This window comes from Raphanus sativus, chromosome 5 (assembly GCF_000801105.2).
Source record: "Raphanus sativus cultivar WK10039 chromosome 5, ASM80110v3, whole genome shotgun sequence".
In the NCBI taxonomy this organism is placed as follows: domain Eukaryota; kingdom Viridiplantae; phylum Streptophyta; class Magnoliopsida; order Brassicales; family Brassicaceae; genus Raphanus; species Raphanus sativus.
The window spans coordinates 1,557,539-1,575,338 of record NC_079515.1 but is presented as its reverse complement, the minus strand read 5'-3'; the positions used below and the strand labels follow the sequence as shown (position 1 = coordinate 1,575,338).

At 37.1% G+C, this 17,800-nt stretch overlaps 6 protein-coding genes across 6 annotated transcripts; 2 read left to right on the top strand and 4 right to left on the bottom strand.

The window, feature by feature from the left end:
• Positions 1 to 2,575: 2,575 nt before the first annotated feature.
• Positions 2,576 to 4,202, bottom strand: LOC108860052 (uncharacterized). The gene is made up of 8 exons (XM_018633959.2): positions 4,016 to 4,202; positions 3,791 to 3,942; positions 3,622 to 3,707; positions 3,473 to 3,538; positions 3,259 to 3,341; positions 3,127 to 3,173; positions 2,969 to 3,047; positions 2,576 to 2,886 (listed from the first exon to the last, which is right to left on the bottom strand). The coding sequence occupies exons 1-8, from the start codon at positions 4,067 to 4,069 to the stop codon at positions 2,803 to 2,805; spliced, it is 651 nt and encodes a 216-aa protein (XP_018489461.1). The 5' UTR covers positions 4,070 to 4,202; the 3' UTR covers positions 2,576 to 2,802.
• A 1,316-nt stretch (positions 4,203 to 5,518) lies between these two features.
• LOC108863437 (DNA damage-repair/toleration protein DRT102) lies at positions 5,519 to 6,635 on the top strand. The gene has a single exon (XM_018637859.2). The coding sequence runs from the start codon at positions 5,544 to 5,546 to the stop codon at positions 6,513 to 6,515; it is 972 nt and encodes a 323-aa protein (XP_018493361.1). The 5' UTR covers positions 5,519 to 5,543; the 3' UTR covers positions 6,516 to 6,635.
• LOC108863436 (zeta-carotene desaturase, chloroplastic/chromoplastic) lies at positions 6,578 to 10,006 on the bottom strand. Its single transcript, XM_018637858.2, has 14 exons — positions 9,866 to 10,006; positions 9,630 to 9,780; positions 8,988 to 9,112; positions 8,777 to 8,911; positions 8,614 to 8,686; positions 8,465 to 8,538; positions 8,282 to 8,386; positions 7,958 to 8,202; positions 7,789 to 7,876; positions 7,510 to 7,709; positions 7,289 to 7,417; positions 7,148 to 7,220; positions 6,903 to 7,067; positions 6,578 to 6,805 (listed from the first exon to the last, which is right to left on the bottom strand). Exons 2-14 carry the CDS (start codon positions 9,763 to 9,765, stop codon positions 6,674 to 6,676), a joined length of 1,680 nt encoding a protein of 559 aa, XP_018493360.2. The 5' UTR covers positions 9,766 to 9,780; positions 9,866 to 10,006; the 3' UTR covers positions 6,578 to 6,673.
• Positions 10,007 to 10,498: 492 nt separating this feature from the next.
• On the top strand, positions 10,499 to 11,876 carry LOC108860260 (uncharacterized). The gene has a single exon (XM_018634158.2). It carries the CDS (start codon positions 10,751 to 10,753, stop codon positions 11,618 to 11,620), a length of 870 nt encoding a protein of 289 aa, XP_018489660.2. The 5' UTR covers positions 10,499 to 10,750; the 3' UTR covers positions 11,621 to 11,876.
• A 1,350-nt stretch (positions 11,877 to 13,226) lies between these two features.
• LOC108856827 (40S ribosomal protein S3a) lies at positions 13,227 to 14,973 on the bottom strand. The gene is made up of 6 exons (XM_018630720.2): positions 14,814 to 14,973; positions 14,618 to 14,723; positions 14,168 to 14,305; positions 13,894 to 14,079; positions 13,600 to 13,800; positions 13,227 to 13,493 (listed from the first exon to the last, which is right to left on the bottom strand). The coding sequence occupies exons 1-6, from the start codon at positions 14,870 to 14,872 to the stop codon at positions 13,395 to 13,397; spliced, it is 789 nt and encodes a 262-aa protein (XP_018486222.1). The 5' UTR covers positions 14,873 to 14,973; the 3' UTR covers positions 13,227 to 13,394.
• A 384-nt stretch (positions 14,974 to 15,357) lies between these two features.
• Positions 15,358 to 17,658, bottom strand: LOC108859274 (uncharacterized). Its single transcript, XM_018633162.2, has 9 exons — positions 17,413 to 17,658; positions 17,237 to 17,301; positions 16,989 to 17,037; positions 16,530 to 16,624; positions 16,357 to 16,442; positions 16,216 to 16,275; positions 16,054 to 16,135; positions 15,805 to 15,918; positions 15,358 to 15,712 (listed from the first exon to the last, which is right to left on the bottom strand). The coding sequence occupies exons 1-9, from the start codon at positions 17,597 to 17,599 to the stop codon at positions 15,539 to 15,541; spliced, it is 912 nt and encodes a 303-aa protein (XP_018488664.1). The 5' UTR covers positions 17,600 to 17,658; the 3' UTR covers positions 15,358 to 15,538.
• Positions 17,659 to 17,800: the final 142 nt, after the last annotated feature.

Genomic DNA, 17,800 nt, shown 5'->3' with positions numbered 1-17,800 from the left:
TGCAGTGGTTCTAAGTTGTAACACTTGCATTAAGAAAAAAAAAGTAAACTGAAACAAACATAGTGTATATCAAACAACGGTGCCATACAACTACTAATGCACCATAAGAAGCTTAGAAAAAAGAAGATCAAACTAAAACCTAAAATGGGATTGGAGACAGCGAGATAATACATTAGCATGTCCACTGGATGTTCCAGAGGAGGCAACAAAGGCTAGTTTGGCCACGTGTTTAGTTGCTTGCGTTATCACGCACTATCCTTGACCATACATCAATTCATATATAAATAGTACATTGAGCAATAATGATGAAACTAAATTCAGACTTATTTATAGTTTTGTCCAAAATTCATATTAGATTATATCTGTACTATTTTGAACTTAATATATTAGTGATTAATTTTAGCAACTAAAACATAAATTAGTGATAATATGCTGACCATATGTACATATTATCTATCATGCCTAGAAAATTAGAAATAAACGGTACAAAATCGTGTCAAAGAAATATAGTCATATCATAGCAAACACGCCATCAACTACATCACAGCAATATCACTCAAAACATGAATGAACAGTCTATGTATCATATTTTGAACGTCGAATCATAAAGCATGCATTTGATCATTGTTTTTACATCCTTCCACCAAAAACTGTTAGATTTGGGTTAATTGTAGACTTCCAACTTAAAACCAATTGGCAATTAGTGGATTGACCATAACCTTTTATATATTACTTAACTATTTCTCCAACTATCGATGTGGGACTTTATTCATTAACACTCCCTCTCACGCACATGCGTGAACAACTGTAGGAATACCATCCACGGAGTGGTCCAACATCGAGTGGCTCTTTTTTAATTTAACTTTGATCCACAAGGATCGACTGCTCTGATACCATGTTAGATTCGGGTTAATTGTTGACTTCCAACTTAAAACAAATTGGCAATTAGTGGATTGACCCTAACCCTTTATATATTACTTAACTATTTCTCCAACTACCGATGTGGCACTTTATTCATTAACAAAAACAACAGTATCTATTTAATAAACCAAAAAAGATCAATCGGGGGGGCTGGCTATCTATAATTTTAGATGAAGAACACACATGTGCATGTGGGTGAATACAAAGACATGCACGATCATCAGAGCCTTTTAAAATGAAAAAGGAAGAAAAGCAAATAAGGCTTGGTTGTGATAATGAATTAGACCAACCACAAGTCTTATCCATTTGGCCTTTTCCTCACAGCATTAAACTTTATCATAAAGTTTAGTTTGTGATTGCTATTAATTTTTTAAGAATTATACAGATCGACTTTTCTTTGTTGATTGCAAATATCAATTACTAATTTCTATTAGAATATAATAACCGATAAAAATAATGTTATTACCTTTATTTGGAGTAGCTAATATAAATATTAATGATTAGTTGGACCTTGTTTGATTACTTAACCTGGCAGGTGATTCCATGTGTGTCCGTACGGAAATAACTAGTAAGGTAATCCCAAAAGCAATCACAAGTTCACAACGCCTAACCTGAATTAGTTACTAATTAATACAACAAAATTGTTTTTGTAAGAGACTGACAGTATCTGCCTCGTTTTCACTTAACATTAAACTAACTATGCATATGGACCCAACTATTCGTCTAATCTCCGTAGTTTATACATCATTGATACTCTTTATAAACTGTGAGATAAATAATAGATTAGCTGATATAACGTACAACTAATATATAATAACCATGAAAATTATGATTGATTTTCTTATCATCAGCTGGTTACGGATACATTATTTTAATTTGATTTCTTTCCTTGTGTGTTTTAATCTCACTCAACCAGTTATGCGCGTGTTTTCCTCTAAATGTATTTTTTTCTGTATATTTGGTGATATATCTTATAACTCTTAAACTAGAAAACGCAAAACTTCACATAATAAAAATCTAATAATCAAGTCTCAAGTGTGAAAACAAAAGAATAATATATCCAATATAAAAATAGAACATTAGAAGCATGGACTCAAATCAAACTCTCTATTTCATTGTATATTCTAAAAGTCATGTAAATTAATATACTCAATGGTCATGAAAAGAATCTTTGAACAAAATTAAGGAATTATATAGTTTTTTCTAAGAAAATAAAACTTATAGTTGTGTTATAAAATTAACTAAAGCTAAGTGTTGGTTTGAACGAAATATGTCTCATTAACAAACTAAAAGTGGAGTTGGCCAAAACATAGAGAGGATGATATGTGTTGATAACAACAAATCTCTGAAGTGTTTCATTATAATTTTCTGTCTTACCGTAGAAAGTAAACAATTATAAAAACTAAACATATTGTTGATGCATGAGCGTGGAAAGAAAATTAACATGTATAGAAACAGTAACAATCCTTGACGCTGGGAAAATCAGTGCATGCGCCACGAGTATCAAGCCAACCGTATGTGTTTGTTTAATACAAAGCCTATCGCAAACATGATTATCTATCGCATGGTTTCATCGGCAGTGAATGAATATCCGCACCATTTTCATATAGGAACTAATAGTAATGTACATAGATCTCTATATAAATTTCAAGAAAATCAGAAAATATCATGTCTTCTTCCATAAGTGTGTATCAGCCATTGAATTTTCATTTGAAACTACACACTTGTATCACGCATGACACAAACTACAGATTTTAGCATCGCACAACTTTACACCAATGTAAAATTTGGTGAATTTATATTTACAAATATAGTAAGAGATAGTAGTCATTATCTGACCATAAGCAAATACATGAATCTCTAGTGTTTGGACTCTCTCAGCTACGAAGTAAAAGAGTTGAAGGTGAATATCTGCCTGATTGCTTCAACCGCTGAGACATTCCAGCTCTCGACATGTTTCACAATCTTGAACACAAAAACAAATGTTCAGAGAAAAAGAATCTTATGATAGATTGGAAGGTTGTAAAAGTTTTGGATATTTTCTTACTTTGAAGTCTCTATCAAGTTCATAGACCGTACTTCCCTTGATCGATATCAATGGTCTCCATGGAAGTTTCAAGTAAGTTCTGAAACATAGTTCCAAGAGACATTAACACTATTAATACAAATTGCAATTCACAAGTTCTATTTAATCAGCCAGCATACCTTAGCTTCCACGTCGCCCGTATATAGTTTCCTTGGGACAACTCACTCTGTAATGTGTTAAATCGATTTCAAGAACATTGAGAGTATTATATACAACACATTGGGACTAAGATCTAACAAAAGGCTATATACCTTGTCCATATTTTGCAGTTCAATGGATGCATCTTCGAGGAACGGAACCAGTAATCTCAAGTTGCGTTCGTACAACTCTGTACCTACAAAAAGCCAAAAACCCAAAAGTAGACCACTTTTATTTCTCTTACATTTGTTCAAGCAGATACAATTTATCATTTAACTGACATTGAAGAGAGACAGAATATGAAGAGGGTCCTGTAATTTTCCTCACCCTGGAAGCTGATCGTCGGATCCTCGAAGATGCAATCATCCGAGTAAATTTCAGCAGTGAAGATTCCTGTTTACCATTATTTCAGACATGAGTTTCTTTCACCAGTTAGTGTTCTGAGTTACCATTAACAGAGAATCAATCACACATACCTGTAACGAAATAGGCATTTCCATAATCTGATCTCAAAACCTCCATCACGTCATCAACATCTCGGGCAGTAACCTCGGAATCTGATCTGTAGCCAGTTCCAATCGATAATTTCAGACCAAACACACGAGAGCAGAGGGTAATAAAGAGTAACCTTAATTGAAAGCTTACTTATCCTTATTTGTACGAATGGAGGAAGGAGACGAAGCTACGGAGAACAGCCGTAGCACTTCAGTGACTCCGCCAACAGCCCACTTCAAGATAGCCGGCGTTCTCTTCTCCGGCGATCCAGATAAGCATTTCGCCGGCCGATAACCAACTCTCTGCAAATCAAACATAGCTAATGAATCGTAAAATCTTGTAGATGATAAACGGAATCAACTCAACCCACTAAACCCTCAGGGTCGACGAAGATGAGCCGATAGATATCTGGGAAGCCACTCCCGCCATTTTCTTTCTCTAATAATAACGGTCGTCGTCAGCAGTTATCTACACACCGCTAGTTCTCCACCGCATATATTTGTATTAAAAAGTTTCCAAAATACCACCCCAAAGGTTTTGGATACTACAAAACGTACCCTTAAACGTTTATTTTATTAGTTTGAAGTACCTTTTTCCACTACGATTTGGGGGTCTTGTATCGATTATAAATGGAAAAAAAGTTTCCAAGCTACACGAAGTTTACACTAATATAGTGGAAACCATCCGATGTATTAAAATATATTAATAACTATACGAAGTTTATGTTAATACATACCACATGTACAAAATTTATGTTAATATGGTGCCAACATCACAGTCGGATTAAATTGATCTAAATTTAAGTTAATGAGGTCAATCCGTAATTTATTAAATTTAATAAATTTATTAAATTTAATAAATTAATTAAAATTAATAATTTACTAAACTTAACAAATTTAATAAATTTATAAATCTTACTAAAATTATTAAACTAAATTACATAAAATTTATAAAATTTATAATTTATGAAAATTAAATATATAAATTTAATTATTAAAACGATTAAACTTATTAAACATATTAATAAAATTATTAAACTTAAATAAATTAATAAAATTAACAATTTATTAAATTAAATAAATTTAATAAACATAATTTTTTAAAAAAATTTAATAATTTATAAAACTTAATCAAATTAATAATCTTAATAAACTTAATTATTTATTAAAATTATTAAACTTATTAAACTTAATAAATTTATTAACCTTAATAAAATAATAAACTTAATAATTTATTAAACATAATAAATTAATTAAACTTCATAAATTTATTAAAATTAATAAATTTAGAAACATAATAAACTTGATGATTTATTGAACTTAATAAAATTTTAAAACTTAACTTAATAAACTTAATTAACTTATTAAAATATATAAATTTATTGGTTTTATTAATTTTAAGTTTGATAAGTGTAATAGTTTTATAAGTTTAACAAATTTATTAAATTTATAAAATTAGTTAATTATTAATTTTAGTTAATTTATTAAATTCAATAAATTATTAAGTTTATTAAGTTCATTAATAAAATCAATTAGGTTTATTAATCTTTTTTTTTTGCTAAAAAAGATTTTTTTAATCTTAATAAATCAGTTTTTTGAAAAAATTATTAAATTTATTAAATTTAATAAATTACGGATTGATCTCATTAACTTAAATTTAGATCAATTTAACCCGATTGTGATGTTGGCACCATATTAACATAAACCTCGTACATGTGGCATGTATTAACATAAACTTCGTGTAGTTATTAACACATTTTAATACATCGGATGGTTTCCACCATATTAGTGTAAATGTCGTGTAGCTTGGAAACTTTTTTCTTTTATAAATAAATTCAGGGGTGAAATGTTGATAAATTATATAATATGTCACTCATTTTTGAATAAATAATTTCAGGAGTTAAATGTGGATAAGCTCAGTCTCTCTAGTCTGTAACCGTCAAAGCTCTCAGCAGAGGATGGCCGGAGCTACTTCCACCGCCACCGATCTACCGTTAAAAATCATAACCGGAGCTGATGCGTTCGGAGCGAGTCTCAAGGACGCGATGGTGTCCCACATCCGCTCCCTCGGCATAGACGTCGAAGACACCGGCGTCTCATCCTACTACTCCGCCGGATCCGAAGTCGGCCGCCGCGTCTCCTCCGCCTCCTCCGAAGTCCGCGGCCTGGTCTGCTGCGGGACCGGCGTCGGAGTCGCGATGTTCGCCAACAAGTTCCCGGGAGTCTACGCCGCCACGTGTCTCACCGTCGAAGACGCCGCGAACGCCAGATCGATCAGCGACTGCAACGTCCTCGCGCTCTCCGGCGCGAAAACCTCGCCGGAAACCGCGGCGGAGATCTTCGACGCGTGGATCGGAACTCCGTTCAAATCACCCTGCCCCGCTTCCGGATCGGAGCCGTGGAGCTCCGAGATCTCCTCCTTCCTCGACAGCTCCCTCTCCGAGATGAGTCAAATCGGAAAACCAACCGCCGGCGATCAGGAATCAGCTTCTTGTGCGATCTGCTGCTTGGCGAAGAACAGAGAGTTCGCTCCGGTGGAGATCATGCCTGGAGGATCGATGAAGATCGTGAGGGAGACTCCGGCGACGTCTGCGATCGTGAGGTTTAAAGCAGGGAGTGTGGAGCCGGCGCACCACCACACGTTTGGTCATGGTCTTGTGGTTATTAAAGGGAAGAAGAGTGTGTGGAATGTGAGTAAGAAGGAGAGAGCTGATCTCGTTGAGGGTGATTATCTGTTCACTCCGGCTGGTGACGTTCATAGAGTGAAGTATCATGAAGACACTGAGTTCTTCATCGCTTGGGATGGTCTTTGGGATATCTTCCTTGACGAAGATCTCGTGACTGCAAAGAAAGCTATCGAAGAGGAAGCTTCTTGAAGCTGAAGAAAGTTTGATCCTTTGTGTGTTATAATGTAAGAATCTTTGAATTCAAGAGAGTGTTGTGATAATAATAATACAAAATGTCTTCTCTTGTGAACACTATAAGAGTTTTCTACACATTGTTTCTTCTTGTTGTACGGTTACATATTCAATCATTAGACAAGACTTAGCTCATCTGAAGGAGAAAGCTTCTTGTTTAGCTCAGCTAGTTCTTCACCGGCGTCACAGATGTATGACGAAGCTTGTCTCCCTGCCAATGTTGCTCCTTCCATACTATCTATGTAATCCTGTTGCAAGTAGTAGTCCAGAAACATAATAACTTATTGACTTTGTTTGTGTATGTATCTGCCTGAACAGTATGTTTAAATGTGAAAAGAAGTTTACCTGCTTTGTGTAGGAACCAGCGAGGAAGAAGTTCTTTACGGGAGTCTTCTGATCAGGTCTGAATGGATCTTTGCCTGGTGCTTCACGGTACAGAGACTGAGCTATTTTGACAACTGATGACCATGTGACTTCTAGACCACGCGACGATGGAAACAACTCAGTGACCTGAACAAAAGGATTTTGAGAAATCAACAAACATCCAATTTGGTCACAAGTTTTCTCATGAGTTTGGAGAATATACATACTTGCATTGCTACTTTCTCTATGATCTTATCGTTTGTTAATCTCATGTACGGATCTCCTGGCGTCAAAACGCACCTGTAGAAACATAGTTCTTGTTCAACCTCCTAGCTATTTGGTAAAGAAAAAGGATTATTGTTTCTTACTGAAGCAGAGAGCCTTGTCCTTCAATGTAATAATCAGCAGGCGAAGCGAGCGCAAGATCCGCAAAGCATGAGAAATCAGCATCAGGAGTGTAGAGAAGGTTATCTAAACCAACCGCTCGTTTCAACTGCCTATAAACAACAATACAAAAGACAAGACTCTCTGGTAAGTACCTTCAAGAACCAATCAAAACTACATATAAGACTTTTTTGAAGAATGGAACCTTGAAAGTTCAATGTCTTGTAACTCAGTGACCCAGCCATTGTATCTGAGCTGCACCGTACAGACCGGTACTCCCTCTAGTTCGTATATATCGTTGAAGAAACGAGATTCTCGCCATTCTTTGGGAAGTAACCTTTTGATCCCCGGTACATCACATGCTGCAACATACACATCAGCTTTCACAACCTTCTTGTCCGTAGCCTGAAAGAAAAATACCAAAAGCTTGTATTCAGACATCTTCGCAGACTGTTAATATCCGATGTCAGGAGCAAAGTCTAACCTTGGAAACTGCTAGTCCTGTGACATAAGTTTCTCCATCTGCTGATTTGTCATAGAGTATCTCCCTGCAACCCCACCTTAGATGGATTCTGTTTTTGAAGACAAGATAGAAACATACAGGATAAGCTTATGAGATGAATCCACCGTTACAGATAATAATAGACACACACCTGCCACCTCTATCTGTGATGTATTGTTTGATAGGACCACTCAAGTAAACATCAGGGGAGCCCTTGAGCATACGCAACAAAGAAGCTTCTGTTTTGGTGGCGAATAACGAGAATATGGTAAGCATGCATCTTGCACTCATGTTATCGCAGTCTATGAAACCGAGTGCATACGCAACAGGATCCCACATTCTCTGGATACTCGCCCTCGTCCCACCTTTAGAGAGGAACCAATCCGAGAAACTTATCTGCAAAAAAAAAGTATCTCATAAAGTTTAGAGAAATGAAAATAGTACTAAACAGAGGCTATATCTATCATTGTTTTACGCTGTCTAGGTTGCGAATGTCTTGCATTGCTCCATCAGGGTTAACAAGAGCTTTAACGACAGGGCTCAATGCAAGAGCTAGTGAGTTCCTCAGCTTGTCATATGGCTGGTCGGCCAAAACAAGAATAAGGCGATAGTTAGCTATGAACAGAAATGAACTGAGAAGTGTAACTTATTATTATACCTTGAGTTGATTTGTGACTAAAAAGGCGCGGATACCGTGAATTGGAGCTCCAACAGGAAACCGAAAATCAAGCTCTACATGTGTTAAACCACATCTCAGTAAGGCTGAGAAATCACAGAGGAGAGTAAAGTAAGAGAAGAACAATGAACCTCCAATTTCGCTGCCTTTGTTTATAAATGTATGAGTGTGGTCTTTGACAAGAAGGTTCTTATCAGCTCCCACCTAAGCCACAAAAAAGAAAACATCATATAATGAGTATTGAGTTTCAATCATCAAAAGCAAAACTGATTTGGTAAAGAAAAAAAAGAAAACCTTTTTCATCAAGCGGAAGAGATTGTTATAGCATCCGAAGAAGACATGTAGACCCATCTCGATGTGGTTGCCTCGTCTATCTACAAACGAACCAACTTTGCCACCAATGAAAGTCCTTGAATCATATATATCCACCTGCAACAATAACACATTTATATATCCAAATCAAAGGTAAAAAAAAAGAGAGTTAGAAATGCAACAAACACAACACCTCGTGACCCTGATCAAGAAGCTCAACAGCAGTAGACATGCCAGCAAGTCCAGCTCCTATGATAGCTACTTTCAGCTTCGGTCCCTTGTAAGGTACAGGCTCTGGAGGAAACAGACCCTTTGGAGCTGCATTTTATAAACAAAAACGTTTAAAATGTAAGAAAAAAAGACTGAAAAATCACTGATTCTCCAAATCATAACCGCGACAAAGAAACTCAATCCTTAAGCATTGAAACATCAAAAAAAAAAAAAAAATCAAAAACTTGAGTTTCAGTGAGTTGTGTGAGATGAGATTGGCTTCCTCAACGGACACTATTACTTCCAATAAATAAACTAAAATGACGCTAAACGAATCAACATATAAACATATCTATTAAACCAAAGCCACTGAGTAGTCAGTCGTGAGAATTAAATTGTCATCCTCTTCAAAAATCAGGACTGTTTGTGAAATGAGGGTAAAGACTACTGAACTAGATACATGTCAATTCCTAAAAATTCGCATAAAAATCCAAACTTTCGGATTGTCTCAAGAAGAAAAAAAAGGAAGGCTCAATTCAACTAACCCAGAATCCAAAAATCCAAAGGAATCAACTTTACTGCAGAGTAGACAGTAAAAGGTTCAATTTTTTTTTTTTATTATTACCGTTAACACTCATGTCGGAAACGTCTGCGTCGAGAGAAGACCTAACATGAAATCTCCGAGGCGCCTTCCAAGGAGGAACAGAGGAGAGGAACCCAGCAGTAGCTGGAGTTGCAGCGAAAACGATCGATGAAGCCATAGAGAATAATCAACTCTGAGATACGAGCAATTTTTTTTTATTCGGTTAAATAAAAAAGGAAGAAAGAAGAAGTAAAGGGAGTGACGAGAGATGAACAAACTGGTTTTGTGATGGTGATGATAAGTGCTCTCCTTTTCTCTCCGCATAGCCTCTGTGGCCTAACTGTGGCCAGTGGGATAAACTATTTCCTTTTTTTTTTTAATAATCAAACCGACTAATAGTCAGTCATACCGGAAATAGCCAATACCAAACCACCTATTCTGGTAAACGTATCCGTCAACTACTTTATTTAAACTTTGAATACCTATAAAATGTAACTAGTAAAAGCCCAATGGAGCAGAAATGTATGGGCTCAGCTTGGGCATTAAATGCACGACAACTAGTCATTGGAACCGCAAACCTAGTATAAGAAACAAACATTTTTTCGTTTTAAAAAAAAAAACTTCTTTTCCATTGGAATATCAGTATCTGCGTTGATCTTTAATTCTGATTATATATTGCACAAATAGCTTTAGATACAAGTCAAATAGTTTTGTCAATTTGCATAAACATTTTTAGTTAAATATATGAATAGAGACAAAACATCTTTTTCGCGGAACTAATTCCTATTTAGTACTAATATAAATGCAAGTTCGTTAATTACTTAACGTATAAAGTAATCAATCGACAGTGAAACACAGTCTCCTTTTTGTCTGTTACTGTCTGATTGACTCTAATCACACATTCATTCTCCCTCTCTCACTCTCTCTCTCCCTCCCGAATTCTCAGGCTTTCTCTTTAATTCCTCCTTTGTTCGATGAACTTTCTTGTACAAACTGTATCCATTTGAGAAAACCCATTTCAAATCTATTCACTTTTTCTCATTTCTATGCACTTTTTTTTTAAACTGCGTCTCCCTTTCTTTCTTTGATATGATGAAGCTCATCAGCTCCAGTTAAAACTATTCATCTCACGGTTCCCATTGAAGTTCTGTAAGAAGAAAACAATGAGAGACTTTCCATCTTGCTCCGGAGAAAACGGCGTTCAGACTGCAGATTCTTCTCCATCCTCCAACGCCGGCAAAACACCTCAGAATCTCGTCGTTTCCATCTACCGTTGCCGCATCCGAGGAGGCAAGACTTGCTTGATCACCGTTACATGGACTAAAAGTCTGATGGGTCATTGTGTAACCATCCAAGTCGATGATTCTTGCAACACAAGTCTCTGTAAAGTCGAGATCAAGCCCTGGCTATTCACCAGACGAAAAGGATCCAAGAACCTCGAGGCGGCGTATGTCTTCTGGGATCTCTCCTCTGCTAGATTCGGATCCAGCCCTGAGCCCTTAGGAGGGTTCTACGTGTGCGTGGTTGTGGACAAAGAGATGGCTCTTCTTCTCGGTGATATGAGGAAAGAAGCTTTCAAAAAGACTAATTCAGCTTCGTCTCTCGGTGGGGCTGTGATTGTTGCTAAGAGAGAGCATGTCTTTGGTAAAAGAACGTTTGAAACGAAAGCTCAGTTCTCGAACGATGGCAGAACACACGATCTTGTGATCGAGTGTGACACGAGTGTAGGAGTATCTGATCCTTGCCTCGTTGTTCGTGTTGATGGGAAGACGTTGATGAAGGTGAAGCGGGTTCACTGGAAGTTCCGTGGTAATGATACGATGGTTGTCGACGATAGGATCTCTGTGGAAGTTCTCTGGGATGTTCATAGTTGGTTCTTTGGCCTGCCGTCATCGTCACCAGGACATGCAGTGTTTATGTTTAGGACTTGTCAGCCTGTCGACAAGACCTGGTCGTTGGCGCAGGTCCCAACGAGCTCTAAATCTCAGAGTGTTGGATTCTCGTTGGTTCTGTACGCTTGGAAGAACGAGTAGAGAAGAAGAAGTTTTGAGAGTTCTCTTTGTGCTTTTCTTGAGTGCTAACAAAAGATTTTAAAAAAATGGAACTGTTGATTCTTGTCAATTTATTTAATCATATGATCAGTTTCGTAAGATCTTCAGAAGAACTTGATCTTCGTTATATAATCAGTTTCATATGTCATATCTTCTACATGACACTTGTAAAGGCTCAATGTTAACTGTCCAGATACTCTGTTTTGTTTTACAGGCAACAAACATAATGTTACTTACTGGAATGGATGGTGTTGACTACACTATAGCTAACATTACTGAAGCTAGTGGTTGTTTACTCCTAAGATGATTATCAAAAACCATATTGTTTTTGGTTAAATTGTATTAAGCATTTGATCCTCCTTAAAGACATATCATGCCTTTGGATTTTGTGTCTCGCCATACTTTTACAGACATTCTATATAGAAGAACTTAGCAAAGTCCAATGCCACTATCCAGCCTATTCACGGTTTATGCAGGTATAGAAGTCCAATGCCACTATCAAGGACTGTAGATAAAGATGGTTTTGTACTTGAAGATTCCTGAAATTTGTGAATCAGCAAGTCATTGGTTTCCTCATGTTTTCACATTTCAATTATTTCCCTTGTTTTGGACGCTTCTCTAGCCCATCCATCAAAGCCTGCTGAAAAGTTTCAGAGTTTTAATGCCATCATCTTGTTTGTACATGGTCTTGATACAGGTTCCCACTTGGTTCAACAAAAACAAAACTCTTCCAAAGTGGTTCATGCATCTAAGAAAACTATCTGAATAATGTTTGTTTTAAATAGTTTCCAGTACAGTGCTCAACATTAAACCACTGGAAAGTTGTCTTTGACGAAATGTTGTTTAGAACCCTGACATTGGAACTGTTTATTGTTAACATTGACCCGTGACATGAGTCTTTTTGCATAATCTTATGATTGTAGATCCACCCAAAAAAAAGTGTACAGCTTTGCACTCTTGCTTGAAAGAACATCAAAGTTGTCTTGGATTGTCAAGTCAGAGAGAGAGATCTTTTAGAACAAGCCAAGTTACTTTAGTCTTTTTTATTTTTTTGAACAATTTTTTTTTCCTGAACAAAAGTTACTTTAGTCATATACGTCAATTCAAACTTTTAGATTTGCATATCTCAATGGGTGGAGGGACCCTTTCTGTAAAACTCAATTAGATAGCCTCCAAAACAGCTTGCCGTTTAGATTTGATCACAGGCTCTCTCTTTCTTTTTTTTGGCTCTTTTTGTCTGTGGGGGGAATCTTGAAAAGTTTTAAGTTAGAAAAGAGAGAGAGACATAGATGTGTCCTTTTACAATTGCTTCCTATTGCTTTAACAAAGTTTCTTTTGGGTGTTTGTGGAATCATCACATGTTTGCCTTTCTGTCTAGCTTCTGTTATAATAATGCCATTACCATCAGTTTCCTATACCATGCTATCTGGACCCTACCCTACGTTTACTTCACTTTACTACTGGATTTATTAAGTCTATAAACTTTAAGTTTATCTTGTAAAAGAATCATTGGTTTAGTGATGCGGATGATGATGACTCCAAATATAGAAGAAGCATTGGGTGCACAAGCAGGAGAATAGAGACTGTCTTTGAGAAAAAAAGATGTAGCATTATCCAAAACTCAAGTTTTACACCAAACAAAAGAAAGAAGCTGAGGGTCCAAAACGAGTGTCAAAAGGCACAAAGCATTAAAGAAACTAACGTTTTAGAAGAAGAAAAAGACAGCTCAAACTCCACATTTATTCGAAAACATCTCTTAAGCTCCAATGATCTCAGTAGGTTCTTCCACAGCAGTCTCATCGGCCGGCCTGTCAACCTTCACACCGACATCCTCCGCTGTGTAGTCTCCGTGAACCTACACGGAATTTAGTAACACAAGCCACTTGATTATTAGTATAATAATCAAAGATGATAAGATTCATCTCAAAAGGTGTTTAGGGTGAGATTTTATTTCTCTTCACCTCCATGAGCTTTCCAAGGTCGAATTTGGGAGCCTTGAGGATCTTGACTTTACGGATGAAGACGTTCTGAAGAGGGTAGATGCCCTGAGTTGCCTTCTCAATGTCCTTCCCAATAGATTCGGGAATAAACTTGGCAACAAGCTCCTTGAGGTCACAAGACGAAGCTTCCTTGATCATGATCTCCCTCATCTTGCTCCGGATCTGAGGACAAACAAGATTAATTGGTTAAGAGATAAACAAACCTAAGTAAAAGACTTTGATACTAGTTTCAGTAATGAATATATATATATATACCTGACGGATCTGGCTGGATTGAGCATAGCAAGTTCTCTTGACTTGGTTAGCACGTCTCTTGGTGAAGGCAATGCAGAAAAGCCTCAACGTGTAGTTGTCAGTTGTCTTGACATCAACATGAGACTCGATCAAAGTCTGCCACTTTTTAACCAAGGACCTGAGTTTGTCGGTGGTGAAGTCCATGCCCTAGGGTTTGAAAAAAAATAAAAGAAAGAGAGGTTAAAAAAAAAACTCAACAAGAAGATTAGAAAAGAAGGACCTAGTGTCAACTTACCCAGAACTGGGTCAAGACATTCCTGCCCTGGACATCTTCAGCTCTGAGACGGATCTTCCTGTAAGCCTGGTCCTCGTCTTTATTAAGATCAGCAAGAGACACCTCGAAGATTCTGTGTTTCAGACCCTCTGATGCAATCTGGTATGTTTGCCAAAAAAAAAAAAGACACATAAGGATCATTTCATTTCATAACACACTACAACAATCATTCAGCTATGATTTTGCAATTACTACAGAACATGAGATAAACAACTGTCGCATTCGATCTAAGAATACCACTACAACAATCATTTACGTAAATCAAAGCTACTATGATTTTGCAATTACTACAGAACATGAGATAAACAATCAAAGAATACCACTAATTCCGACAAATCGCAGAAAGACTCTAGCAGCTAAAGCGATCAACAAGCTTGTAAAGTGAAATGAGAGACAGTAAAACATATTAACCTTGGTACCCTGAGTCCTGGAAACAAGTGTCTTTCCGACATTTCTGTTAGTGAAGCTAGAGGGAGCCTTGATGTCATACCAATCCTTCTTGGAGAAAGGATCAACACTGCCATCATTCAATTACAAAACAACAAATCAAATTACTAAGACCCAAAATTAACTCAAGAGCTCAGAGATGATGTATTAAAATACTTACATCTTCTTCTTTCCTCCCTTTCTTCCCTTAGAGATTCGCTTGTTCTTCCCGACGGCCATGGCTGTGGATAATTAGGTCGACGATGAAAGCTAAAAGAAGAAGAAGTTCTACGGCGCTTGTTGCGTTTTAAACCCACATATTAGGGTTTTGAGTTTCCTTTTTTTTTGGGACAAGATGAGATCAAACAGTCTGGGCTTTTAATAGTAGGCAAGTTACTGTATTGATAGCTTGTTGAAGCCCAAATTTCTATATTTACTTGCATAAAATGGCCCATTAGGTGTCTCTCTCAATATAAGAAGCCCGAATTAATTTTAAGAAGTTCAAACTTTGGATACAAAAGAAAAAAAAGGGTGAATGTGAAGAAAATAATAAGAAAAAAACTTATACAATGATTCAGAAACAACTAAAAGTAACTTGTGTTCGATAAATGAGTAAATAAATATAGCTGTTAATATATAATTTGTAGACTTACATACATGATTTCAAAAATTTCTTATTCTTTGCTGTGTTTTTTTTTTGTTTTGTTTCTTTTGTTAGCCTTGAGTAAAATGTAATTAGCTTTGATTGTAACACCTCTAGTAAACCGTGTAGCTATGAGTCGATGTGTATAATAAACCAAGAGCTAAAATGACGGACATTATAGTGAGATCGAACAAAGACAACAAAAACTTCAAACCAAGAAATGTGAGCCTGCGTTGACTTTACTCTTGTGGTCTCTGATGAACTTAAGACATTTTCAAGCTTCTTAACGCAGACGTGAGGAGGTTGAGTTTGGCTGGAGCTTTTTGCTTGTACTCTTTCTCCAATGCAGTTGCAGCTAGAGACTGAAGCTCTGGTGCAGCCATGTCCTTGTCCTCTTTGTTCCTGCCTCTTGAGAGCTGTGCGATTGCTGATCCACACTGATTTCGCATAGATGAAACAGTTCAGCTTGGTGTCACTTTGGATACCGAGGTGGATTAAACCGGTGTGAGAAGAAGACAGGAGATCTTACCAAGCATATTCCGAGGAGGGCTCTTGTGCTTTTACCACCTGTTAAGTCTATGGTTGCTGCATAGTACTTTCTTGCTGCGATGAGATTTTCAAGTCCACCAATCGTATAGAGAATCTGGTTTTGGGGATTACCAAAAAAAAAATGCTTTAATAAGACAATACCAGAATCATACATGACCAACAGAACTTTCAGTTTTAGATTCCGAGCTTTGCATTGATATTAGCAGAGGAAATCAAAGATAAGACTTACATCAGCGTATGCTAAGTGGTACAATGGAAGAGTAGGCTGAGATAAAATGAGCTCCTCGTAGCAGAAAGCTGCTTGTTTGTACCTGTTACAGATTGTTAAATGTTGCTGCTTAGTGAATTGTTTGTCAAAAAGAGTTCGAGGACTGAGGATAGAGAGGCGCACATTTGCAAGGAAACATAAATTTCTGCAAGTTCTCTCCACGCATCATGATCAGCCATGAATCTACAGAGAGACGAGAAGCGCATAAAAAAGTGATCAGAAGTGGTATCATACTATCCAGCTTGGGGGTTATTAAGTACTCACACTTCAAGATATTTGTTAAGACGTTCAATGGCTAGGGAAGGTTTTCCCTGTGCCTTGGCCATAGCCACCTTTCTTTTGTGTATCACCTAGACATCGAGTTTAACTTACAACACTTAAACATCTGGACGCAGCTTGTGGGTACATTTTCACGAAGCAAAGATGTGACAACTTACTTGATCGAGTGGATTATCCTCCAAAAGGATTGAGTAGGCTTTTTCAGCCTCTTCCCACATTCCCTTCGCTTCTATAAGCAACGCCTCCAGCTTTCCTGAAATATAATACCAAGATGCAGCTCATATTAGGATCAAGGTAAACTAAGAAACTAGATATCTTCAGCGCAGATATGCATACCAAAGAATACTCCAAAATAGTCAAAAACCTGTAAGGACTAGTGAATAAACAAAGCTTACACATATGGACCATATGAATTCAACTTGTCTTAGATGGTATACTTGAAACTTGATAAATCCTTCTTACTTTTGGGAAGCAAATGCGAGAAAAAGGTTATAGATTCCTAGATGGTTAATGGTTTAACCTAGCAGCTAGCCTAGGGAGTGGGATTCGAGCAAACAATGAAGTCCAACAAGAGTGAGGAAAACTACTCAGTTTCTTAAAGATTGACATGTACTCACCCACACGTTTGCTCTCCGGAAACTTCTTCTGGAGAACCTTGATGCAATTCTGCCAAAAAAATACAAAGTGCATCCATGAATTCAAATTATATTTTTTTTCACCAAATCCTCTATCTTAAAAAATACAACCATGACTTTTTACAAGATTCTATATCCTTAAGCCACATAGATACCACACATACACATACAACACTGAGTAAAATGATCTTAAAATAGGATCATTCTCATTTCTCAAAGGCAACGCGCACCTGTGCAACAGCAAGAGATTGACAATCCATAGCTGCAACTGCTACTTGCTCATATAGCGTCCATTCTACAGATAAATTACATCAAATATATTAGATTGAGAATCAAATCAACAAATTTTCAATGAGAAACCACATCAACACACACACACTATAATAGTAATTCAACGTATATATACCATCTGGACCAAGAGAGGATCGCTTCCCTGGATCGTTCAGGATCGAGAGACCGTGCTTGAGCACCATCTCTGATCGGCGCACCTTGAGCTTACGAACGAGGCAGAGATACTCCCAAACGCCTCCGCCTCCGTTCTCCACTTGGTTCTCGAGTTGGTTTAGCTCCCTCTCCTCCGTCTTCGTCACCATCTCTCTCTCTAGATTTGCTCTGTTGCCTTTAAAAATCTTGTGGATCTGTTTGTTTGTTGTTGTTAAGTGGGAAAGCTTAGCTCCATCACGAAAGTCGCCTTTAATTGATCCCGGTTCGGTTATATTTTCGTACCGATCTGGTTAACAATACCGGATCCGAGCTACGAACATCACCTTTAATTGATCCGGTTCGGTTAAATA